At 37.3% G+C, this 27198-nt stretch overlaps 1 protein-coding gene across 5 annotated transcripts in view; it reads right to left on the reverse strand.

Moving 5' to 3' along the window:
* LOC110448568 (nuclear receptor subfamily 1 group D member 2-like) overlaps positions 1-27198 on the reverse strand; it is a 118655-nt gene that overhangs the window by 37756 nt on the left and 53701 nt on the right. For all 5 annotated transcript variants that reach the window (XM_021494877.1, XM_021494875.1, XM_021494878.1 and 2 more), the window contains exon 3: positions 18378-18647. In XM_021494877.1, the coding sequence (XP_021350552.1) occupies positions 18378-18647 (270 nt within the window). The remainder of the gene's footprint in view (positions 1-18377; positions 18648-27198) is intronic.

The following is a 27198-nucleotide window of genomic DNA, read 5'->3' on the forward strand; positions in this document are numbered from 1 at the left end:
CTGTAAAACATCGTCCTTCATACCAATACTGTACTTCTCCCCTCCTGGGTTCTGGCAGGTGCCACTTGATGTGACTGACGAGAATGTACCCCAGGGGTTGGGGTTGTGAGAGGATGATGTGCTGCCCCAGGGGTCGGGGTTGTGAGAGGATGATGTGCCCCAGGGGTTGGGGTTGTGAGAGGATGATGTGCCCCAGGGGTCGGGGTTGTGAGAGGATGATGTGCCCCAGGGGTCGGTCCCTGCGGTTTGGTTTGGTGTAATTTTGGTGTAATAGTAGCGGTGTATATGTGACTGTGGTGGGCTGGGTTTCAAGCCGAGGCTGAGACGAGTGAATCGGTGCATTCTAGCACAGAACAAGCCTTCTCTGTCAAGTCCAAAACAGTCACCGAGTACAAAGAGATACCAATCGGACACTAAATGTCTTGGACAAGCATGTATATACTGGTGGGAACGGCACTCCCGTCTGGTGTTACATTAACAATAAATATCCAACATGTCTGTCTTATGTCAGCAGTGGCAGCAGCTGGCTACCAAGAAACACGAATGACAGAACGAACTGCAATACCAGGCAGAACTGTAATACCAGTCAGAACCACAATACCAATCAGAACTATAATACCAGTCAGAACCGTAATACCAGTCAGAACCACAATACCAGGCAGAACTGTAATACCAGTCAGAACCACAATACCAGGCAGAACTGTAATACCAGTCAGAACCACAATACCAATCAGAACTGTAATACCAGTCAGAACTGCAATACCAGTCAGAACTGTAATACCAATCAGAACTGCAATACCAGCCAGAACTGTAATACCAGGCAGAACTGTAATACCAGTCAGAACTGTTAAACCATTCAGAACTGTACGTAATACCAGTCAGAACTGTAATACCAGAACTGTAATACCAGTCAGAACCACAATAACAAGCAGAACTGTAATACCAGTCAGAACTGCAATACCAGTCAGAACTGTAATACCAATCAGAACTGCAATACCAGTCAGAACTGTTAAACCAATCAGAACTGTACGTAATACCAGTCAGAACTGTAATACCAGAACTGTAATACCAGTCAGAACTGTAATACCAATCAGAACTGCAATACCAGTCAGAACCACAATACCAGTCAGAACTGTATTACCAGTCAGAACTGTAATACCAGTTAGAACTGTAATACCAGTCAGAACTGCATTACCAAGTAGAACTGTAATACCAGGCAGAACCACAATACCAGTAAGAACTGTATTACCAGTCAGAACTGTAATACCAGGTAGAACTGTAAAACCAGTCAGAACTGTAATACCAGGTAAAACTGTAAAACCAGTCAGAACTGTAATACCAAAACTGTAATACCAGTCAGAACTGCAGTACCAGTCAGAACTGTAATACCAAAACTGTAATACCAGTCAGAACTGTTATACCAGTCAGAACTGTAATACCAGGTAAAACTGTAAAACCAGTCAGAACTGTAATACCAGGTAAAACTGTAAAACCAGTCAGAACTGTAATACCAAAACTGTAATACCAGTCAGAACTGCAGTACCAGTCAGAACTGTAATACCAGTTAGAACTGTAATACCAGTCAGAACTGCAGTACCAGTCAGAACTGTAATACCAGGTAAAACTGTAAAACCAGTCAGAACTGTAATACCAGGTAGAACTGTAAAACCAGTCAGAACTGTAATACCAGGTAGAACTGTAAAACCAGTCAGAACTGTAATACCAGGTAAAACTGTAAAACCAGTCAGAACTGTAATACCAGGTAAAACTGTAAAACCAGTCAGAACTGTAATACCAAAACTGTAATACCAGTCAGAACTGTGAAACAAGTCAGAACTGTAATACCAGTCAGAGCTGTAATACCAGTCAGAACTGTAATACCAGTCAGAACTGCAATACCAAGTAGAACTGTAATACCAGGCAGAACTGTAATACCAGGCAGAACTGCAATTCTAGTCAGAACTGCAAAACCAGGCAGAACTGTAATACCAGGCAGAACTGCACTTCCAGTCAGGACTGTAATACCAGGCAGAACTGTAATACCAGGCAGAACTGCACTTCCAGTCAGGACTGTAATACCAGTCAGAACTGAAATACCAGGTAGAACTGTAATACCAGTCAGAACTGTAATACCAGGCAGAACTGCAATACTAGTCAGAACCACAATACCAGTCAGAACTGTAATACCAGTCAGAACTGCAATACCAGTCAGAACTGTAATACCAATCAGAACTGCAATACCAGTCAGAACTGTAATACCAGTCAGAACTGTGAAACAAGTCAGAACTGTAATACCAGTCAGAACTGCAATACCAGTCAGAACTGTAATACCAGTCAGAACTGTAATACCAGTCAGAACTGTAATACCAGTCAGAACTGTAATACCAGTCAGAACTGTAATACCAGTCAGAACTGTAATACCAGTCAGAACTGTAATACCAGTCAGAACTGTAATACCAGTCAGAACTGTAATACCAGTCAGAACTGTAATACCAGTCAGAACTGTAATACCAGTCAGAACTGTAATACCAGTCAGAACTGTAATACCAGTCAGAACTGTAATACCAGTCAGAACTGTAATACCAGTCAGAACTGTAATACCAGTCAGAACTGTAATACCAGTCAGAACTGTAATACCAGTCAGAACTGTAATACCAGTCAGAACTGTAATACCAGTCAGAACTGTAATACCAGTCAGAACTGTAATACCAGTCAGAACTGTAATACCAGTCAGAACTGTAATACCAGTCAGAACTGCAATACCAGTCAGAACTGTAATACCAGTCAGAACTGTAATACCAGTCAGAACTGTAATACCAGTCAGAACTGTAATACCAGTCAGAACTGTAATACCAGTCAGAACTGTAATACCAGTCAGAACTGTAATACCAGTCAGAACTGTAATACCAGTCAGAACTGTAATACCAGTCAGAACTGTAATACCAGTCAGAACTGTAATACCAGTCAGAACTGTAATACCAGTCAGAACTGTAATACCAGTCAGAACTGTAATACCAGTCAGAACTGCAATACCAGTCAGAACTGTAATACCAGTCAGAACTGCAATACCAGTCAGAACTGTAATACCAGTCAGAACTGCAATACCAAGTAGAACTGTAATACCAGGCAGAACTGTAATACCAGGCAGAACTGCAATACTAGTCAGAACTGCAAAACCAGGCAGAACTTTAATACCAGGCAGAACTGCACTTCCAGTCAGGACTGTAATACCAGGCAGAACTGTAATACCAGGCAGAACTGCAATACTAGTCAGAACTGCAAAACCAGGCAGAACTTTAATACCAGGCAGAACTGCACTTCCAGTCAGGACTGTAATACCAGGCAGAACTGTAATACCAGGCAGAACTGCAATACTAGTCAGAACTGCAAAACCAGGCAGAACTTTAATACCAGGCAGAACTGCACTTCCAGTCAGGACTGTAATACCAGTCAGAACTGAAATACCAATCAGAACTGCAATACCAGTCAGAACTGTAATACCAGTCAGAACTGCAATAACAGTCAGAACCACAATACCAGTCAGAACTGTAATACCAGGCAGAACTGTTATACCAGTCAGAACTGTAATACCAGTCAGAACTGCAGTACCAGTCAGAACTGTAATACCAGTCAGAACTGCAGTACCAGTCAGAACTGTAATACCAGTCAGAACTGCAATAACAGTCAGAACCACAATACCAGTCAGAACTGTAATACCAGGCAGAACTGCAATACTAGTCAGAACTGCAAAACCAGGCAGAACTTTAATACCAGGCAGAACTGCACTTCCAGTCAGGACTGTAATACCAGGCAGAACTGTAATACCAGGCAGAACTGCAATACTAGTCAGAACTGCAAAACCAGGCAGAACTTTAATACCAGGCAGAACTGCACTTCCAGTCAGGACTGTAATACCAGTCAGAACTGAAATTCCAGGTAGAACTGTAATACCAGTCAGAACTGTAATACCAGGCAGAACTGTAATACCAGGCAGAACTGCACTTCCAGTCAGGACTGTAATACCAGGCAGAACTGTAATACCAGGCAGAACTGCAATACTAGTCAGAACTGCAAAACCAGGCAGAACTTTAATACCAGGCAGAACTGCACTTCCAGTCAGGACTGTAATACCAGTCAGAACTGAAATACCAATCAGAACTGCAATACCAGTGAGAACTGTAATACCAGTCAGAACTGCAATACCAAGTAGAACTGTAATACCAGGCAGAACTGTAATACCAGTCAGAACTGTAATACCAGTCAGAACTGCAATTCCAAGTAGAACTGTAATACCAGGCAGAACTGTAATACCAGTCAGAACTGTATTACCAGTCAGAACTGCAATACCATTCAGAACTGTAATACCAGTCAGAACTGTTATACCAGTCAGAACTGTAATACCAGTCAGAACTGTGAAACAAGTCAGAAGAACTGTAATACCAGTCAGAACTGCAATACCAGACAGAACTGCAATACCAGTCAGAACTGTAATACCAATCAGAACCACAATACCAGTCAGAACTGTAATACCAGTCAGAACTGTGAAACAAGTCAGAACTGTAATACCAGTCAGAACTGTAATACCAGGCAGAACCACAATACCAGTCAGAAAACGGCGATACCAGTCAGAACTGCAATACTAGGCAAAACAATGATCTTTTCTAGTGTTTGTTTGACATTTGACTTGTTTTTTCTGAAAATGTTGCTTACCTGTGATGTAATAATACCTGTAATTTTGCCTACCTGAAATACTATCTTTATGTAATACTGACTACCTTTAATGTTGATTACCCGTTAGATTGACTACCTTTAATGTTGTTTACCTGCAATGTTGTTTACCTGTTACATTGTCTACCTGAAATGTTGATTACCTGTTAGATTGACTAACTTTAATGTTGATAACCTGCAATGTTGATTACCTGTAATGCTATATACCTGTAGTTTTGCCTACCTGAAATATTGTCTACCTGAAATATTGATTACCTACAATGTTGATTACCTGTAATGTTGTTTACCTGTAATGTTGTTTACCTGTATAGTTGTCATACAACAGTACTGATAACAGTCCATGTTTTGTTTTTCTTTGAACAGACTGTAATTTGAAGAATAAATCATCATAAAATATGCTGTGAAAATTTACTGATCAAGTTGTCTGGCATGTTATGATTTTTTCTCTTCAAGGAAGACAGACTACCAACTTATTATTGTGGCGTAAACATTCTTAACATGTAGTGTTAAAAGGTGTTTATATGCAAAAGATTCAACATCTTCTTTGATTTCCTTTAAAAATAGTAGGATTTTTTTAATTCTGGATGCTTAAAAATAAAACATTTTGGAGCATTTTACGAAAACCTGTTTTCTTCACTGACAATGTGTTTAAATCTTATACCAGAGGAATGTTTATGCATTACAGCCCAACTAAAAGACTTTCCTCCTGACCTTAAGTCCGGACCCATGCTACTTTTTTAGATACTATTTTGGACATATCTATAATAATTAAATCTCTCTAGTATGGATGCAGGCTTCAAATTTTCTACCTTCATTTAAAAAATATTTAATCAGTAAAATACCTTACATATTGCTTTTTTTTGTCGAAATGAAATTAATTCAATGCATACAACAAACAAAATTATTGTGTTTTATGCGATACTTTTGTCAAATGCTGTTGTTTAAGTTTTATCAAGGTATCTCTAGATTTTGACACATGAATGCAACTCAAGAAAAATTTGAAAGGTTGACAAATATGAACTTGACCACGATCATTTTAGTATCAATCCCAGCAGTGTAAATGAGTAGAAGCATATAGGGAAGTATGGTTATGATAGACCGGAGTCACATACTCTCAGAACATGATCGAGCTCTTTGCTCAATGGTTTATTGAGCTTAGAATCAAAGGGATCTTGCTTTGACTGACATTTCTTAAGTGATAATGCTAAAACCTTGAAGAAGCTATTTTCCGGAACATTATTGAGTTTTTTTCGGACATGAAGGCTGGATATTGTTTTGGATGGAGATGTTTTGGTCCGATATATTCTCAGTACTCAGACATGTAGATGGAAACTATCATGCGTTGTCATATACTTTTCATTTCTACAAATCTGTTGGAAGCAAATAGAATGACGCAGCCAACTGGGCCTATGTGAGCCTTTTGCCGATTGCCGTGTATAAAGGTTATATAAGACATGACATGATAATGCCAATTGGTATCTCAGACATAATGCCGGGAGATATCAGATCTATGAATATCTCGATTTATTACATAATACTGGTAACTTTATTCTCCTGAAGATGCTCGGATTATTATTACTTTATGACAGAATTGCTTTATACATACCATATAGTGATGTCTGGCTAAACCGACACATCTTGGACCAACAACACACAGGTTTTCAGATTAAACCAGTTCCTTATTCATACAATTACAACAGTTACATATGGTCCCTGTGTAAATAGTTACATATGGTCCCTGTGTATATAGTTACATATGGTCCCTGTGTGTACAGTTACATATGGTCACTGTGTTTACAGTTACATATGGTCCCTGTGTATACAGTTACATAGGCTCCCTGTGTGTTCAGTTACATATGGTCCCTGTTTGTACAGTAACATATGGTCCCTGTGTATATAGTTACATATGGTCCCTGTGTGAACAGTTACATATGGTCCCTGTGTGTACGGTACATATGGTCCCTGTGTTTATAGTTACATATGGTCCCTGTGTGTACAGTTACGTATGGTCCCTGTGTGTACAGTTACATATGGTCCCTGTGTTTACAGTACATATGGCCCCTGTGCATATAGTTACATATTGTCCCTGTGTTTACAGTACATATGGTCCCTGTGTATATAGTTACATATGGTCCCTGTGTGAACAGTTACATATGGTCCCTGTGTGTACGGTACATATGGTCCCTGTGTTTACAGTTACATATGGTTTCTGTGTGCACTGTTACATATGGTCCCTGTGTGTACAGTTACATATGGTTCCTGTGTGTACAGTTACATATGGTCCCTGTGTTTACAGTTACATATGGTCCCTGTGTGTTCAGTTACATATGGTCACTGTGTTAACAGTTGCATATTGTCCCTGTGTGCACTGTTACATATGGTCCCTGTGTGTACAGGACATATGGTCCCTGTGTTTACAGTTACATATGGTTTCTGTGTGCACTGTTACATATGGTCCCTGTGTGTACAGGACATATGGTCCCTGTGTTTACAGTTACATATGGTCCCTGTGTTTACAGTACATATGGTCCCTCTGTATATAGTTACATATTGTCCCTGTGTTTACAGTTACATATGGTTTCTGTGTTCACTGTTACATATGGTCACTGTGTTTACAGTTACATATGGTCCCTGTGTGTACCGGTACGCATGGTCCCTGTAAGTACAGTTACATATAGTTACTGTGTGTACAGTTACATATGGTCACTGTGTTTTCAGTTACATATGGTCCCTGTGTATACAGTTACATAAGGGCCCTGTGTGTTCAGTTACATAGGGTCACTGTGTTTACAGTTACATATGGTCCCTGTGTGTTCAGTTACATAGGGTCCCTGTGTGTTCAGTTACATATGGTCCCTGTGTGTACAGTTACATATGGGCCCTGTGTGTACAGTACATATGGTCCCTGTGTATATAGTTACATGTGGTCCCTGTGTGTACAGTTACATATGGTCACTGTGTGTACAGTTACAGTCCTTTGTATACAATTACAACAGTTACATATGGTCCCTGTGTAAATAGTTACATATGGTCCCTGTGTATATAGTTACATATGGTCCCTGTGTGAACAGTTACATATGGTCCCTGTGTGTACGGTACATATGGTCCCTGTGTTTACAGTTACATATGGTTTCTGTGTGTACCGGTACGTATGGTCCCTGTAAGTACAGTTACATATAGTTCCTGTGTGTACAGTTACATATGGTCACTGTGTGTACAGTTACAGTCCTTTGTGTATGCAAGCTACATATAGTGTAAAAGTCATGTGTAATTAAATATGTTAAAGTCTAAATCTTCCAATGAGGATAAGGTCCAATATGCATGCATGTGTTATCTTTTTGACAGCTACAGTATTTCCTGATACAGAAAATTAATTTGATTTTTTTTTTCTCAGGTTAGGCTAAGAAAATTAATCTGACTGATATTTAGCATCAGAAAGGACCCCATTAATTATGTTGAAAAAACTTTCGTCCATTGTCGAAATTTGGTTTAAAAATTACAACGAATAAACAAAACAGAGTAACAGATTAATATTTCTATTCATTTTCATAATACATTAACATAACTTCCATATGGTTGAAAAGAAAATATGCATAATAAAGTATTACATCATGAGAGTTGGTTTGATGAAGATAGAAGCTGAAGTTTATATGTATAGGTAGATTACAGGTGCCCCGACGTTGATAGCTTTGACACGGTCTGATCTATAGTTCTGTACTGGTAATAACCAGGCATTACATAATAATAACATATGGGTTCACTTAGGCCGGCCCGCCCAGACAAATCATCAAACTAAATATTTGTCACATCAAATATACATGCTGACAGTTCAATTTTAGTCTATGTTGGTCAGTAATGTAAATCAATACCGGTGGAGAGGATCAATATGGCGCCCTAAAAACCGCCATCATCCTACATATATAGACTTCTTCACCTTTCCAGTCATCAGACAAGTTAGCCTGATAATCGGAAATGCCACAAATGGCCAGGGATCCTAAACATTTGTATGTATATATGCTGGACCTTTATCTTCCCCTCAGACACAACAGGAAAACAGTTATTCAACACACGACCAACTTTACATCATATTAATGTTGGCTTTTATTTAATAATTTCTTTTTTCAAACCTTACATAAGAAAACAAGTGACGTATCTTTTCTGGAAGGTGATCACTTAATCTAAAAGCCTATGTAGATTATCTTATCATTATTCACGACTTTGCAGTAGGATTTTCGTATGTGAATTGTCGCCTGTTCGCCTGGTTAAGCTGACAGTGCTCTGGACAAAGGAGAAGCAGACAGCTCACCCGGCCAACAATATAAGACTTGCTTGGATACTTCCTAGACATCAATTACATCACAGTTCGCCCAGAGACTGGGGCATCATCACCACATCACGTCACCTTCACTGGCTGGACAAACTTCACAAACACCCAAGACAATAAAAATGCTGTCATACAGATGAGAATATGTCTGGGAATTTACCTACAAACTATTTAATACAGCTCAGGATCAATGTCCCACGGAAACGATGGATGTGGAACCGTTACCCAACCAGCCGAGCAGCCACAATTAGTGTAGACGTTCATCGTACATAGACGTACAATGTGTACCGTACTTTTATATATTTCCTGCACGCCTCATTAAATTTCAGCCGCATGATTAGCCATCAAACAGTGCACTTTTTTTTTCTCCGATTAATTTGCAACTGTTTCTCAAAAAAAAAAGTATAATGCATTATAAAGTACCTGCTATCTTAAGTTTACAACAGTTTAATCACGTCAACTCCTGCAGTAATCCCAGGAATTCATATGAAACTCTTTGGGATCGTGTAACACAGTGTAAATTAAAGTATGCTTAAAAGAAATGTTTGTTGCAGTCGCATCTGTTGATACCTGGGTCGTAGAAGTACAATCTGGGGTTTTCGGCAACACACATTTTCCTATGCACTCTTGCATGGAATTTGCAGCTTTAGCCTTTGGCTTTCCTTATCAGGTGAAAACTAGAATTAATGGCGTAACAATACAGCACTCACTGATGTTTTGTATCTTTATACCCCTGAAGGCCCCATGCATACCATAGAAGTTAACGCCCAGAGTGTCATATGCACTATTACATTTCAAGATTTCAGGAAATATATAACGTTTATCAGAGCAGAAGTGTATTGTAAGCCGACGTTGTAAGTAAGTTAAGTAGATCTACTCTGGTCCATTCAATTTTCATAAGAGTATCTGAAATGCTTCAAATGAAAATTTCTATGAAACCTTCCACGGTATATAAGCAAAGCAGCTGTTGGGTGTGTGTATATGTTTATGTAGGAACATTATGTTTGCCGTGAAAATCAACAGACAGAAGACATTATATAACGTTAACAGTTGAACAGCCGCCTCTATCACAGACCTTCACATTTCTGAACTAAAAATTGTTTTATAAAACGTACATATGCCCCAGCGACTACTTTGACAAACATCGAGGGCTAAACGAGAATTCTAAACCAAGAAATGGCGCTTAACATATAGACAAACCAATGCCAGAAAACGTTAAGCAACAGCGACCTATATTTGATTTCTGCAGTACTCCTCAAAATATATTCACATATGAAATTTGATGACTTTTGGACTTCTATTATTGCAGTAATGAAGGTATCGACTCAAAATCTTACTTAAGTCAGTTATGCAGGAAAAGTAGGTCACAGTGACCGACATTTTGATTATGGTACTCCTCAAAATGTATCTACGTATGAAATTTACTGACATTTTGATTCTAGTGTTAGATTAGATTAATGGAGCTTAATGCAAAGTCTAACCAAAGTCGGTGAAGCAGAAAATATAGGTCACGGTGATCTATATTTGATACATTTGATTAAAGAAATATCAAGATGTTAGAGTTACAATGGAATGGTTCACTAGTCTTACAAAAGTTAGTGAATACAGAACTATACTATTGAGACAGATATCGGAAATTACCAAAAAATTATAATGAATTAACTCAAAGTTGTCAGAATATTCACTGTGGATTTATCATGTATATACGGGTTTCTCAAACATATGATACAATTTATTTCCGAATTTGAATTCCAAGAAAAAATTCCCAGACAGACTGCAACTGGTGACCTTAGACCAATCACATTACAGTACATAAAGGTTATTCATAACTACATCCGATTCTAGTACACAAAGACAGTCTCCTGACACCAAACACACCAATCGACAGAGGTCACGACCTCAGTCTGATTTTAGTTCCTCCTCCTGTACAATGTGACATACTCCATCTGTTACAGGAACAAAACCTTAAAGTTACCTGGTAATTAAAGTGAACTAAACTACACAGTCATTTAAAGCTTCAGCGATCTTATCCCCTCTGTGCACTGCAATTATCTTAGGTCAAAGGTCATGCGCTGTTTCCTCATGATCGACTCTGATAATGAGGGGATCATGACTTTATAATCCCTGTTTTCTGTAATATTATTTTTAAATTATGAATCTACATAGAAAATGTGTAAAAGCAGGATGATATCATCTACTTGAATATTTAAGTAACATGTAGTACCTCGCATTTGACAACTTCATATCAATATAAAAATATTTCAACTCAAAATGAAAATGACTGAAAGGGTTAATAGCTTGTACTGAAACATAATTAGTTTAATAATATTTGATATCACAAATTCAACCGGAATAAGTGATATCGCCCACTCACGTAAGTGACAGATATCGCCCATTGAAACGGAATGGATGTCAACAGTTCAAATAGGTGTTATATCATATATTCTGTGGTCTTAGCCTGGACCATCTTATTTGATGGGCAAGGGGGTGAAGATGGGGACATGAGGGGATTCTCCTCTAGAGATTATAGAATTTTAAGCAAGACAGAGATAAGGGGCAGAAAATTAAAGGTCAGCCAGCAACCCCCCTCTGCCCAACCCCTCCTCCTTAAGGCTATATGGCTACATATTCTAATTGGTGATATTACCTAAACGAAAGGTGTTTTTTTCTAAAATATTATTTAATATCAGGGCAACACATTATTTTGGAAAATTTAACTTACTATGCCATAAGCTAAGAATGTTACAAATTCATCCTTTCTGTTAAAGTACAAAACAAAATTTACTTATTACCAGTGAATCTCTTAATGGATATTTACTCAGATTTACCCGTACTTATCAACTAGCCGTTACCAAGTGTTTACTACAGCCTCAAGTTCTAGAGGTGAAATCCAAGTTACAATCCTCCCTCCCCCCACCCCAGTATTGAACTGCATGGTTTGTACAATACTATTAACTCTTACCAGAATCAAACTTGTTACAGTTTTTACAGATATAGCTTTCTTCAGATATAATTGTATAGTCATGCATCAGACGCATCTGTACAATGAGCAACAGCAAGCACATGTGTTAATAATCATTTACAAAAAGGTCTAAAGCATCATTCAAAATTACTCCGCAATCACTTTGCTGCCGACATGGTTTTGGCTCGAAAAGGAAAGCGACAAGTGCATATGCATCAACTATTTCCTCCCCAGTTTTCATATAGTTCTCTGGGCAATGCCCTAATATCAAGTCTGTAGATCTGCTGCCATGTGGAAAAAAATCTAGAGTAGAAATGTCTCTAGTATAAAGGCATTAGGCATCAAATGATAGCATTACTAAGTAATCAGTGTTCTTGTGTTTCAAGTTTACGCAACAATTACTCCGATATTGCTTTGCAATAGTTTGTATTTAGAGCTATGTACATGACAGCGTTTGCTATACATATCTATCATTTGACTGGCTAATGACAGGCCCCCCCCCCCCCCCCTCCCTTCTCCCAGTGCCCACTACAATGATTATGAGAGCGCTATAAAAGGTAGACAATTACAGTTGATTGATGCATGTTAAAGTCGAGTCTCCAGACCATCATCAACGTTAGATGAAATCTGTTTTTTCATCGTTTTAATTTTTTTTCCACAGAGATAAAAAGCACCAATATGCCTGCCTAGCGTGGGTTAAAGAGATTATTTACCCGATTTTCCCAGCAAACATACAACATTATGGTGTAATTTAGCGCGTGAGATATACCCAGGTGTCGCCTGTACTTTAACAGTACACCGAGACACCTTAATCACTCTCCTCAAGTTCAGGTGACCTATAAACAGATAATAGTACATCATTTTTTTCATAGACAGGAACATAAATACTTGGGTCTATTCAAGTTTACCACAGCTGGTACGTATTTCAGTAAACCTGTCTCAATTAAGTCAATCAAAACGGGCATAATCCTACAAAGCCTTCTGTTCGTAAACACAACGTCAAACAATAATAACAACAAACACCCACTAATTTATCAAATATTATCATATACAAATTATCATTGATTTCGTCTGTAAAGCAAGCATGCTTTCAAAACCTTTATCTACTTATATGCATACACAGACATGTTTTCATAAAATACGAGCTGTAATTAATTACACAAATGACTTTATTAAACTATTTTCTGTAAGCTTTGCCAAAGATGCATATGTAAAAGTTTCACAAGCAAATTTAAAAGCAAGAGATCACTACATGCATATCCAGATTCGGTCACTGTTAGCGAAACCATTTGTTTTCGACATTAAACTTTTAAAATCTAATTCTATTTTACGTAAACACACAATATTTTCAGATAACATGTGTAATTTACTGTTTCTGACTGAATTGGAGATATTGATGATGCTGTTTTACTAATCAGTCCTGAGACAGAATATTGAGGTGTTTTTTTACTTTCTGTCTAGACACAATATCCCTGTAGTCTTGGTGATTGATTAAACTACAATATCAGATGTCTTTTTTATATGATTGTTACCATATCCATATATTGTATTGTCACTTTCTTAGTGCGGGCAGACTTTAGATTGTTGTGAAGGTTTTTTTACTATGAGTATTTTGGGATGGGAGGCGTAGGATAGGGTAAGTAATGGGTACTTTGTGTATTTGGGGTTCTAGGTTTGGGGAAAGCTATTTTCACTTTAGTAGGTTGGGGATTGGGGTATTTGAGTTGAGGCAAAGTTTTTCAACTCTTAAGAGTGTGTTTGGAGATTGGAAGGAGGGGGAAACTAACACTGGGGGGTTAAGTATTGACACTTGTGTGTGATGGGGATTTGTGATTTTAGGGGAGGGGAGGTGCAAATTAGGTTGGGGTAAGGTATTGTCAATATGTAGGGGCTTACGACAGAATACTAATACTTTTAGCTTTTGGACTTTGTTTGTAGAGATTTGGGGGTGGGGGTGGTTTAAGTTATTTCTTTTTTTGGGGGGGAGGGGAGGGGGTAGGATAGGGTAAGAGTATAGTTTTGCAACTGTGGATGAGAGAAATTTGAAATTAGGGTTGAGGTAAAGAAGGCAGATGATTCCTCGTACAAATACAACACATTATTATATGATAAAAGACAGTAAACATCAAATATAGGGAAATATACTTATCTAATTTCAATTATAAAACCTTTAAACCTCAATTTTTTTCTGTCTGGTACAAAAGGATATAATGTAAATATTAAGTGTCTTACCAGTATCTTATTGCCCTGTTGTCTGGAACTAATGACCAGCGACTTCCCATAAACACACTGTACAAAGCTGTTAGGTCACTAGCAATATTTTACAGGGTAGCCCAACATAAAGTGGACAAATTCCAAGATAAAACACAAAGAAGAGGCCCCATGGGCTTTTTTTTCTTAACCCTTTAGCTACTGTAGACCATAATGGACTCACCCAGATTAATGTATGGTAGAGTCCACTAAAGTTACCTGGGGTTGAAATGGTTAATGGACAGACTGCAGAGAACTGCAGTGTGGCCGTGTCTTAATTTTTTTAAACTTTGAATGACACCCCTTGGGCACGAAAGATGTTTTTAACGTTTACCTTACACATAATTTTACCGTGTCTCTAGGTATGACACACCTTGTAAACAAACATCACAAAATTGTGAACAAAGACAAGTGTAACCTAGGAATAATTCGAGTTCAACTTAGACCGACTTTAAGAGGACTAAATATTTCCATTGTATTGCCTGTTTGTCAACAGGTGACGGAAGTCCTCGGCTATTGGTTAGTTGTCGTTAACATTTGAGAATATGCGATAAATGTTCCGTGAATACCACAATATGTATAATTGCTTATGTCCTAGGCCATCACTATTTACTGAACTGGCAGAAATTGGAGGCGCGGTGGATTAGTGGTAGGACGCCGGGCTCGTGACCGAAGGGTTGTGGGTTCGAGCCACATCACGGCACTGTGTTGTATCTTTGAGGAAGATACTTTACTCCACTTGTTCAAGTCTACTCAGCTGTAAATGAGTACATGGTTGGGCAGGGCTATAGAACTGTTGAATGCTCGCAGTGAGCGCCAAAATGGCAGCACCGGCTGTATGCTCCCCAGGGAGTTGAGAAACATATTGGCTGGTTGCAAAGGTCTTATAACCATGGATAATAATTGTGAACTGCTTTGATACAACCTACGAACTAGCTTGTGATAAAGCCGTATATAAGAATCTCAAATTATTATTATTCTTATTATAGAAATTAGTGACAGAACATTGTGCTTACATGCGATTACATGTTTGTGACAGACTCTGATGACATTAACTCATTCACCCTGAAGACACATTTGAACCCTTCCAATTCAAAGGTTGGAATAGTTCAATATGAAATTTCAGGGGTGAATAAGTTAAAGAGGTATTTAAGGTAGAACTAACAGGTTACGTCACTATGAAGTTTTGCATAGTAGCACAAGTAGGCCCTTTTTGGCAGGTGTCTATCATTGGAAAGAGTGTAGTGCGAAAACAGTTCAACCGATTTTAGTGAGCTAAAAATCAATATTAAAAAAACACGTTAGCCTTTTTTCTTCTTAACTGAAGCAGTTTATCTTGAAGCAGGATCTGTTGGCCTCAGCTTCATTTCAGTAATGATGTGGGATTATCTCAGAAGTTAGGAACATATCCTACACATTAAGGTTTTGATTATCAGTGCAGATCCACCATTGTAATGGTACCAGTCCTATACTGACTACCATTGAGCTTCAATAGGAATGTAGATCAAATTACCTACACCAGTATATCAACGGTAATCACCAATTTCCTCTCATCTATATAAGTTACTGTCAATCTTCATTTTATTTCATTCTATGCACTGTTCATAAATCAAATTAAAGCCAAGGAGTTCTTATAAAACATGCCCTAACCCTTTCTATTTAATCTTTTTAATATTAAACTATTTTAAGAAGTTTGTTTTAAGTGAGTAAATTTTTCAGAAATCACCACCGGAACATGTGTGTTCATTTAAAAAATGCTGGATACATGCATGTCAGCATTCCCCCCCCCCATCCCCCCTTTCAATTTTTTTTTCGCATTTGAAAAAAAAAGCATTTCCTGGACAATATAGGCTAATGATGTAAATGTACTTTTAGTGGAGCATACAGTGCTCAGCCATCAGCTCGCCACTTTAATCTCTATCAATTCTACAATGGTGAGTGTAGAAAACAGTGCACACGAACCCTTACATACAATAATTAAGTTCTCTGTAATGAGGCTAGATAAAGTTACTAAATTCTATTATTTTTTTCATTCCTTAAGGATAACTATGTACAATCTCCAGTAATGGATGGTGAAATCCTTTGCAGGTATTCCTGGATAAAAAAAACAACGGCCTGCTCTATGGGGATAGCTAACATGTCCAATAAAATCTGTAAAAATACTGGTTACCAAATCATTACTACAAAGCTATCATCTGTTTAGACCGACCACCAAAAGGCTGTTTAGGCCGACCACCAAAAGTTACCTACAATCAAACAGGCCCCATACACCAATTTCCTGCCAGAAGAAATCACCTAACATTACTCCGAATGTACCTGCACTAAAGGCAAGTAACATATTTTGCAGAAAAACTTTGCTGAAAACGATTTAAAGTATAAACTACCTATAAGACTATTTAATAAATGTACTGAACAATGATAGAAATCTAGAACATGTTTGAACTTTGTCTGTCTCCCAAAAGACATGGTATAATAGGTTAAAGTTCATATTGCAAGACATAGATAACAAGTCAAATTTCAAATTTAAATACATGGTATATTAGGTCAAAGTTCACACTGAAAGACATGGTAAAAATTGTCAAGGTTAATATAGAAATACATGGTATAAAAGGTCAACTTTCATATGAAAGATATGACATAATAGGTCAAAGTTTTCGACTTAAAGACATGGTTTATAGGTCAAAGTTCATACTGAAAGACATGGCATAATAGGTCAAAGTTCAAACTGAAAGACATGGTAAAATAGTTTGAGGTTCATATTGAAAGACATAGCACGACAGATCAAAGTTCATATTTAAATACATGGTATGATAGGTCAAAGTTCAAACTGAAAGACATAGTATATGATAGGGAAAAGTTCATATTGAAAGACATGGTATAATAGGGCTACAAATCTTTATAAATGATTAACACTATGGCAATTACACATGGACATGTTGAAATGACAAGTCATATGTTGGCATTGAAATCCTTCTTATACTAAAGGAGTTTTCAAATTAATCAATCTTGTCGGCCTAGATTGAAGAACGTAGATTGTCTTAATGTGGGAGGAAACCAGAGTCTCCAGAGAAAACCCACGTGGTCACTCTAGGAGTAGCAGACTAGACATAGCTGTGTGTAAATGACATACTCTTAATATCACTGGAAACAACACCATGGTTATGCAGTCAAAGGTTTATGCAATGGTCCTGATGTGTGTAAAGCATCATTAAAATCGGTCAAGTTCTTCAGGAGAAGTAGTGTTGACAAAATTGTGTCTACAGACAAATAGATTACATCAATGAAAACAACATGGTGGTCATGCATGCACAGATTTATTGATGGGCAGATGTATGAAAAGTTTCATTAAAACTGTTCCATTAACTCATTCACCCTGAAATTTCATAATGAACTGTTGCAACCTTTGAATTGGAAGAGTTCAAATGGGTCTTCAGGGGTTTGTCAGTAGTGGGGACAAAACTGCTGACATAAAGAAAACCTGCTTCTAAAATACCACCTCCCTTACATTTAGATAATGGTGCGGGGGAGGTGGGTGGGGTTGATGATGGAGCAGGGGTGGTGGGTGGGGTTGATGATGGTGCGGGAGTGGTGGGTGGGGTTGATGATGGTGCGGGGGTGGTGGGTGGGGTTGATGATGGTGGTGTTAGTGGCGTCAGGGGTATGGGTGATGTGTATAGTGATCATTTGATATCAGACCTGTAATACCCACCTTTCATATCAAAGAAATAAGGTGCATTATAAACACCTACACACTCACAAATGTAAGCTTACCAGTTCACCTACATATTGCGTGACATTTTTAGCGACATTTTAAAGGTCAGTTGTGCTTAGTATATACATGTTTGCTTAGTACATGCATGAGGGGGTGGCAGACATGTAGGTGGTGGCTACCTGAAACCATGTGCTTCTGGCTAGACTGGCTTTGGGTGGTTTACATGTAGTATAGGTGGGGGGCTACCTGAAACCATGTACTTCTGGCTAGACTGGCTTCGGGTGGTTTACATATAGTTTAGGTGGGGGGCTACCTGAAAATGCTGGCTTCTGACTCGGCTTACTTAGACTGATGGAATGGTTATGTGGTGTAGAATACAGGTAGAAATGATTTATAAGTACCTGAAGACGTTGGCTCCTGATGACTAGACATGGCTAAGAGTGACGAAGTATCTAACGAAGGGTGTTGGTGGTGATGGTGGTGATGCTCAAGGTGTGGTCGGGGTGGAGACTTGGTGGCTGTTGTTGTGGAGACGGTTGTGTGGGGGTCACCTTCGCTGCTGTGGGGGCTAGGGAGTGAGGGCTCACTACCCAAACTCCTTTCCACCGTGTCCGGACTCTGTCGTACGTCAATCATTTTAAGACCCTCAGCTGTCCACTTTATTTGTAAACCTGTAAACAAAAATATACTTTTTAACTTGTTTTATCTGCAAAACATTATAGTCTATTTTGTGCTGAGGATATTCTTCAATCCCGTATATGGCAAAAACTTCTTCAATAAACACTTGATGAAATGTAGAGAGCGATACAATTTTTTTCAAACAGTACCACATTGTTTGTGGTAAATATTGAATAAAACAATAACTGTAAGCCACAGGACAGGCATCCTAATAACACTCACTCAACCATTTAAGTGGTTTTTTAAATCGTAACTGGTTTCATAGTTTTGAAAAATCTGTCTAGACATTACAACAAGAGGCCCACGGCCCTTAACGGTCACATGAGTCCTACAGTATTTGTTTTTGTTGTTGAAATATGTACGATTTTGAGTAAAAAAAAGTTAAGTATAACGTTAACAACACTTTGTCAGGACCATAAGCTGATCAATCATACCAAGTTTCAGTTCAATCGGCCTAGTAGAACTTGACTTTAAGTTTGAAATAGTTTTTCAAAATGGCGGCCGTGGCGGCCATATCGGATTTCTGATCGACCCAAAAAAGAACAACAATTTGTCAGGACCATAAGTCGATCATTCCTATTAAGTTTCAGTTCAATCGGCCCAGTAAAACTTATTTTTGACTTTAAGTTTGAAATAGTTTTTCAAAATGTTGGCTGTGTCGGCCATATTGGATTTCTGATCGACCCAAAAAATAACAACACTTTGTCAGGACCATGAGTCGAGCATTCCTACAAAGTATCAGTTCAATTGGCCCAGCAGAACTTGACTAAAAGTTTGAAATAGTTTTTCAAAATTGTGGCCGTGGTGGCCATATTGGATTTCTGATCAATCCGAAAAATAACAACACTTGGTCAGGGAGATGTCAGTAACATTCCCATGAAATATTAATGAAATCCCTTTGCCAGTATTTCAGCTTAAGTTAAAAAGGTAAAATGTTAACGGACGACGCCGGAGGAAGACGGAGAGCAATCGGTCACTTGAGCTAAAGCTCAGGTGACCTAAAAAGGGCAATAACTCTGGGGAAAAAAGTTGAAACCAAATTATAAATATTAGGTGCAAACAATATGATGTACCGATCATGCATATATAATTTTGTTGAATTATGATAATTACTGTGGAGAAATTAAAGGTTTTTTATCCATGACCAGAGAGAGTGACAAGCTGATTCTAGTATATCCACTTAACTTTGTTGCGAGTGGTATTATAACACCAAATTTGTATATCAACACTTTTCTTTCCAATTCAAGTGATTTTAAATACAAATATATATATATATATTTATGTATGAGATATGAAGATTTTTTAATGTAACAAAACCAGAAACATTGATTCTATTAAGGCCAATGCATGTATATAGTAATCTGAAATATACAGTATTTATCCAGTGATAAGCCCACGCCTGGTTATAAGCCAATCTGTATTTATAGCAGTTCAGGAGAAATGCCAACAAGTGATATTTTATTGTCCTGATTGTCCTGTTTAACCCTTTCATCACTGTAGACCATAATGGATTCATCCAGATCATTGCATGGTAGAGTCGACTAAAGTTATATAGGGGTGAAAGGATACTAGGACCCCACACCCATCCTATTCTGAGTCAGATATTATTTATTACACATTGGTTTATTTCAAGATACAAATCATGCGTGTCTTTGAAATTAAATGTCTTTAAAAACAGATGAATTGTTAGACATATTCTTACTGAAATAAACTGTTCCTTTAAATACATTTGATTTAATTCCTGATACATGTACCATGTTTTCTGATTACTCAAATCTTTAAAAAAGGTTTAAGTAATTTCTACAGATATCAACAATACTTTTCATACCTGGTCCGCACATTGTCAAAGTACAACAAAGACACGAAAGTACAACATGATTGTATGCTATATTATATGTACACATCAGCTGATTATAATTTCGGGATGCCACAAAGTCAAGCTGACCTACCTTCTCAAGTTCATAGACACACATGATTCAGATCTATATCTGGGATTTCCCCAGGCCCGTGTTGACTAAAGGTGTAAGCTATTTCGTAATACAGGGATAGACCGTTATTAATGTCATGCCATATGTTACAATTCTTGACTTGTACAGTTATTGGTCTAATCAATTCATAACCATAGCATTTTAATATCTGTTTTCTGTTTTTTAAACAGTGTTATATTACATGAACAATGCTAACACAATTGTAAAAGGATATTACTCCAGTCGACTGGCATGTACTAGTATTTATTTTAGGGCATTAAGTGAAGACAAAGAAAACAAAGAATAATTTGACCCATTTTTACGATACCAGTGACGTCATCGTTACCTAGTTCTGTATTTTGACTGTGTTTGTCTCAATACAGGACAACAAATGAGGTCGCTAGGTGTATACTAGGGTATGGTATACAGAGTTTTATTTAATCAGACAGTGTTAGACCGAGTTTGACAAATAATACCAATTCTACTTCACTTCTTTCTTGACTCATTTCAATAAGCTTTTTAAAAGTTTGTTAAAGTGATGGTCTGGATTCTCATCTTCACAAATAGGAAAGAATAATGCCTTTACTGTGAACATATGGAGCCCCTGAAAAGACACACATACTTAATGTATTAAGGTCTGTTTACAGATCCCCGTCCCACTGTACTATGTTTTTTCCTATATACAGTAACCTCCCCTTAACTTCCATTTAGATGCATCTGTATCACTGTTTGGCCAGGTGGCTCAATCGGTTAGAGCGAAAGTATACAAATCTGAAGTCTAGGGTTCGAATCTCAGTCTAACCCTGCTGAAATGTTTACACTCAGATCGAACACTGTTGTTGATGATGTTTTGTTTATTTTCTCGTTTCTCATTAAAATCCCATATTGTATGGGTTTCTTTTCAGAAATGATTTATCAAAGCTATAGTAATGCTGGAAACACAGTCTCCAATATTTAGTTACAGTTTTTGGCAGTGGTATGGGTTTCCTTAAATCTAAATGAAAGGAATGGGACAAGATGAGGCAATGTTTGTAGAAAGATACATCGATACCAGAGGTGGAACAATGTACATAATATACTGTGCCAGTTATTGCTTGCTGTATCAATACAATTGACCACTATGATCAACTTTAATAAAATAAAATTGTTTTTATGTACACTTTTAGTACACATGCCCTTTAACAGTTTGTCCTGAAGAACGCACTGAAATCCTTATTATAAATTTGATTTAATAATTATGTAGTTATGGCTGGATGAATTGCAATTTGAACAAACTTAAACGTTTAAAATTTTAAAATCTTAAATACCCAGTTTATTGTATACAATATTTATACTATTTAATTGACCCAGTATTCAAGTTTAAACAAATTCAAAATCATTTTTTTTGTGATATATGATATCTGATCTCTGACAAGAATAATTTTTTAAATCCTTACAAAATTACCCAGCCCATACGCATCAAAACTGAATGTTTCTTTTTTTACATGTTAAATATCTCAACATGTACAGGTGTTAACATAAACATGTGAGGTAATACTGCATATTCCCAGGTGGATCGCTGAAGGCTTAAAAAAACACCACAGTCAAACGTGACAGCATGCAGGTGTATAAATATTGTAAGGTAACATGTCTATAAGCTGATGCTATAACATAACAAAGGAATGCTTTTAACTGAAATGAAAATAATCAAGATTCTTCCATAATTTGGGAATTTTTTTGACTTCATTATAACTATAACTCTTTATCTGTAACATATAAATCATAACACAGGAATGCTTTTAACAGAAGTGAAAATAATTCAGATTCTTCCATAATTTGGGGGAAATTATTGACTTCATTACAACTACAATAAAAATTATTTATCTGTAAAATTTAGATTTTTTGAATATTCACGAGCTTTTGTAGTGAATTGCCAAGTTGACTGTTTTTTTCAGGGTTTAATTTGTACCAAACATCCACAAATTCACCACAACAGCAAGCATTTCTGATAGAGTGCTATTACATATCCAACATTCTTTTAACCCATTTAATATAAAAGCAAGGCAAAATATTACAGGGAAACCACATTTCCTGACATTTGGAAAACCTTCAGTAAAAAAAATGACCGAAAGGCAATAGTCTTGTATATAGTCAGGAGCAAGATCCGATTTCATGTATGCAACACACTGCAATCCCATGAGGTTTATACAAATCTGGCAATTTAGATGACATAGTATGTGGGATATACTCTAGACAAAGTGACAAATGGTTCACAAAGAGCCATAACTCTGTATATAAAGTGAGGCATGAAATTTGATTTCAGTATGTTCTTCCTTCCCATGAGGTACTCAAATACAAAATTGGGTAATTGAAGGTGACAGAGTATATGAGAAATGCACTGAACAAAGCGACACAAGGAGAACAAAGGGCCATAACTCTGTATAGTCGGGAACGTGACTACATTTTAGTATGCAACACTCCACCATCCGAAGAGGTACGCACATGATTTTTTTTTTAGAAATTTCAGGTGACATATGCCTGAGATATGCAGTCGACAAAATGATAGTAAGGAAAGGACAATAACTCCGTATTTTTTTGGGCATGAGATCTGATCTCAGACAGCAACACTTCACTATCCTGTGAGGTACTCACATCCAGATTTGGCAAATGTACACACAAAATTTGACAATTTAGGTGACAGAGTATATGAGATATATATACCAGAAAAAGCAATGCACCAACTGACAGAGTGACTGACTCACAGAGTGCAAACCGTTGGTCCCCTTCTGTAGTACTGCTGGGGGAATTAATCAGTCAACTGCACGAACATCTTGTATGGAATTAATAATGCAATTGTTCATATTCATCCATAAAATGTAAGCCAGCAAATGAGAAAATATCAAAAAATGTATTGACGGTAAAGAGCAGCAGAGGAAAAACTTACCCTTGGGTAAACAGTGGACCAAGGACTGACCCTTGGGGAACAAGTCAGTCTGATAAACAGTGGACCAAGGACCGACCCTTGGGGAACAAGTCAGTCTGATAAACAGTGGACCAAGGACCGACCCTTGGGGAACAAGTCAGTCTGATAATTAATGGACCAAGGACTGACCCTTGGGGAACAAGTCAGTCTGATAAACAATGGACCAAGGACCGACTCTTGGGGAACAAGTCAGTCTGATAAACAGTGGACCAAGGACCGACCCATGGGGAACAAGTCAGTCTTTTCAACAGTGGACGAAGGGCCGACCCTTGGGAAACACCTGCCAAGTTTTCAGTCAAACCAACAGCTACAAAACTGCTTCTTACCAAATTTTTAAAAATCATCTAAATTTAGATAAATAGCAAGTAAATATGAATTATTTTACAGAACAGTTAACTTGGAATTGAGCAATTGACATCCTATTCCTTGTTACCATAAAATGTATCACATTAACTCGTGAGATTAACCTGAACTAATGAGATTGGACATTTTAGAAAGTGGCATGAAAATAAACTCTATCGCTTGGACAATTAAGACAAAAATTAACAAAGCCATCACACATCTTTGCCAGTAAATCTATTTCTGTTTACGTTCATGAAGGTGACCTTCTTGCAATGTGCCATAATATTAAGTTATACATGATCCTTCATCTGATAAAACTTCCAGCAGCTAGTCTTTTAAAAATTAGTAAATATCACTGATGAACAGAAATGCTGATTCAATACAAATTCTGGTATTCAGTTCAGGTTTTGTGACATTTACATGAAGATGTTAGAACTTCTGTTGACAATCTGTGCATATAATTTGACCTGGAGTCTGTGACCTTCCTATATTCAAACGACAACAATTTCCCTGCAGACAGAATTTGGAAATGTTCGTGGATAAAAAACAGATGGTTGATGCCTCAGATCCAAAGGTTCAAGAAGTTACGATCAAAACTCATATGAAATTACTGCAACATTTTTATTGCAAATTTATAATACGGGATCAAACTGAAAAGCATCAAACATGATTATGTTACCAAGAGGATCAAACATGATTATGTAACCAAGAGGATCAAACATGATTATGTTACCAAGAGGATCAAACATGATTATGTTACCAAGAGGGGGTATCTCTGGGGCATTTCCGTCGCTAATTTATATTATTATCATGCCTGCGATGCAAAAATTAACACATGCAAGCATACATTACTGACTTGACAGCATCATTGTATCGACATCTTTCAATCTACTGAAAAAATATAAGCCTCGTCGCCCCCTAATGCAAATATGTTTCTCATACAGGAATATCAGGAAAGATTCATAAAATTCTGTGGAAAAGAGCCTTTCAAAACTTGCCCCAGAACAGGCTTGACAGGACTGGCCTTGATTTTGACACATTGGTCCCTTGCTGTCTGCCGATCAATGGTGAGCTTTGAAATATCACTGGGAGTGGAAGAAGAATGGATGGTTGGAAACCATTTAACCCTAATGGATCTCTGACCATCAAAATCGCTGACCAAAATGGTTGGATCAATCTTCTGTCCACATTGAAACATGATATCTTTGCATGTATTTTGATGGAATTTTTTTTTTTTTTTTTTACTGTTACCAGACAAAAAAAACTTGTCTAACCGTTTTTTGTTATATATATTCCATTTGATGATATAATAAGAAAAGGTTAACTTTTTTAAGATGTCTGAAAGATGAAAAATAATATCTGCTGACAAAGATTTTATATCTCTGAAAGTTCAAATGGGCACATGGGCAAAAACACTGAAATCTTGATTTATTTTTGTCATCTTAGCTTCTTTCTATGTGGGAAATTGCAGTTTGCATTTGACTAAGCCAAAATTTTGGCATTAGCCAAAAGGCTGAAGAGTGTTTATCTCTGAAAAGTTGTAAGAGGGCTGATGATCCTATAAGAATGTGATTACAGTCAATGTCCCAAGTCACTAGTACTTATTGCAAACCTTTATTTCTACATTAACATTTATACATTGATGTCTCACGTCGTACAGTGATGAACATATGTCTTGATTAGAGGTACAACTGTTGAAAAGCTTGGGAAGCATTTTCACAGGTCAATACAGTGACCTGGGTTATGAGCTATGACAGAGTCAGTAAACAACAAAATATTGACACTTATGTGTACATGTATTGTGATGTCACGATTCAGACTACTTCTCGGTCAAAAACCGGAATCGTTTGTAAATTATTACTTTTTCCCCACATAAAATGAATGTTAACAAGGTCCCCTTTTGGCATAATAATAGTCACAGAACATGTTGTATAAAGTTGTTTTTTTTGGTGTTGTAATGTGAAGTGGAAATAATCATTATAAAAAAAACAAAGAAAGTACATGTAATAATATAAATATGGCAACTGTGGATTTGCCAACAAAATTATGTAGCAGAGTGACCAGCATATATATTGATTGATTGACAGATTGATAGGTTTTACATTCGCTTCACTACTGAGTAGTTCGGTTATCCAGCATACGAAAGCATATATATTATATACACACATGTATATACCTGGTAACCATGGGAATACAGACAAAGCATATATATTATATACACACATGTATATACCTGGTAACCATCGGAATACAGACAAAGCATATAGAAGTCTTTTTACGAATGAAAGTCCAGGGTTCAAATCCTGTTCTGGCCTATTACACTATAACTTACAGAAAACTGTTGATTTTAATTTTAATTTTCATCTTGCATGGGTTTCTTTTCAGAAATGATTTATTAAAGCTATTGTCATGCCTGTAAAAACAGTTTCGAATTCATAGTCCTAGATTTCAGAAATGGTACGCTCACAGGTTTTATTGAACAAGTGGTTAAAGTGCCTTTAGTGAACTGCTCAGAAATTTTGAAAAATCTCAGGTTAAAATTTGCCCATCTGTTTAGGAGGAGAGCCCCCCCACCCCCACCCCTTCCTCCCTCCCCAAGGAACACTAGCCTCATTAGTTGCATAACTTTTGATCCCAATAGGCTAAAGATATTAACACCAAAACTTGGTTAAAATCTGCCCAAGTAAGGTTTGGAAGAGACACCGTTTCAGATGCAAATCTTCCTATTAAATCCCTATAATGCAAATCAACAAACTTGGCTCCTTTTACCCAACACATCAGCTCCTTAATCAATACATCTGTTCCCTATGGGACAAGTATGCTACAATTTGGTGAAAATCTGTCCAGCAGCTTGGGAGGATATGCCACTGAATTTTACATGCCGAACACTGTTGCCAATTATATTTGTTTATTTCATATTAATCCCNCAGGATAATCAGCCTCTTTATTTGTATATCTTATGATTTCTTTGGCCTTATGTGCCAACACCAGAATTTGGTTGAATTCTGCTCAGTAATTTAGGAGGAGATGTCCTTTTTTCAATACAATAGTTGATTGACGACAGATGGCAGACAATTGACTGACAAGCACCACTACATAAGCTAAGTCCCTGTTTCTATGTACCAGGTGATCATGAGTTGTTAATAATCGATCTTGAAAACTTGATTGACCAGCACTTTTTATCTGAAAACTAAACCTACCACAACTTTCTACTTTTGTTAGCCACCGATGAAATCCTCTTTATCAAACTAGTTCAACCCTATAATAGAAAGC

The sequence above is a fragment of the Mizuhopecten yessoensis genome, unplaced genomic scaffold, assembly GCF_002113885.1.
Source record: "Mizuhopecten yessoensis strain PY_sf001 unplaced genomic scaffold, ASM211388v2 scaffold4121, whole genome shotgun sequence".
NCBI classification, from domain to species: Eukaryota; Metazoa; Mollusca; class Bivalvia; order Pectinida; family Pectinidae; genus Mizuhopecten; species Mizuhopecten yessoensis.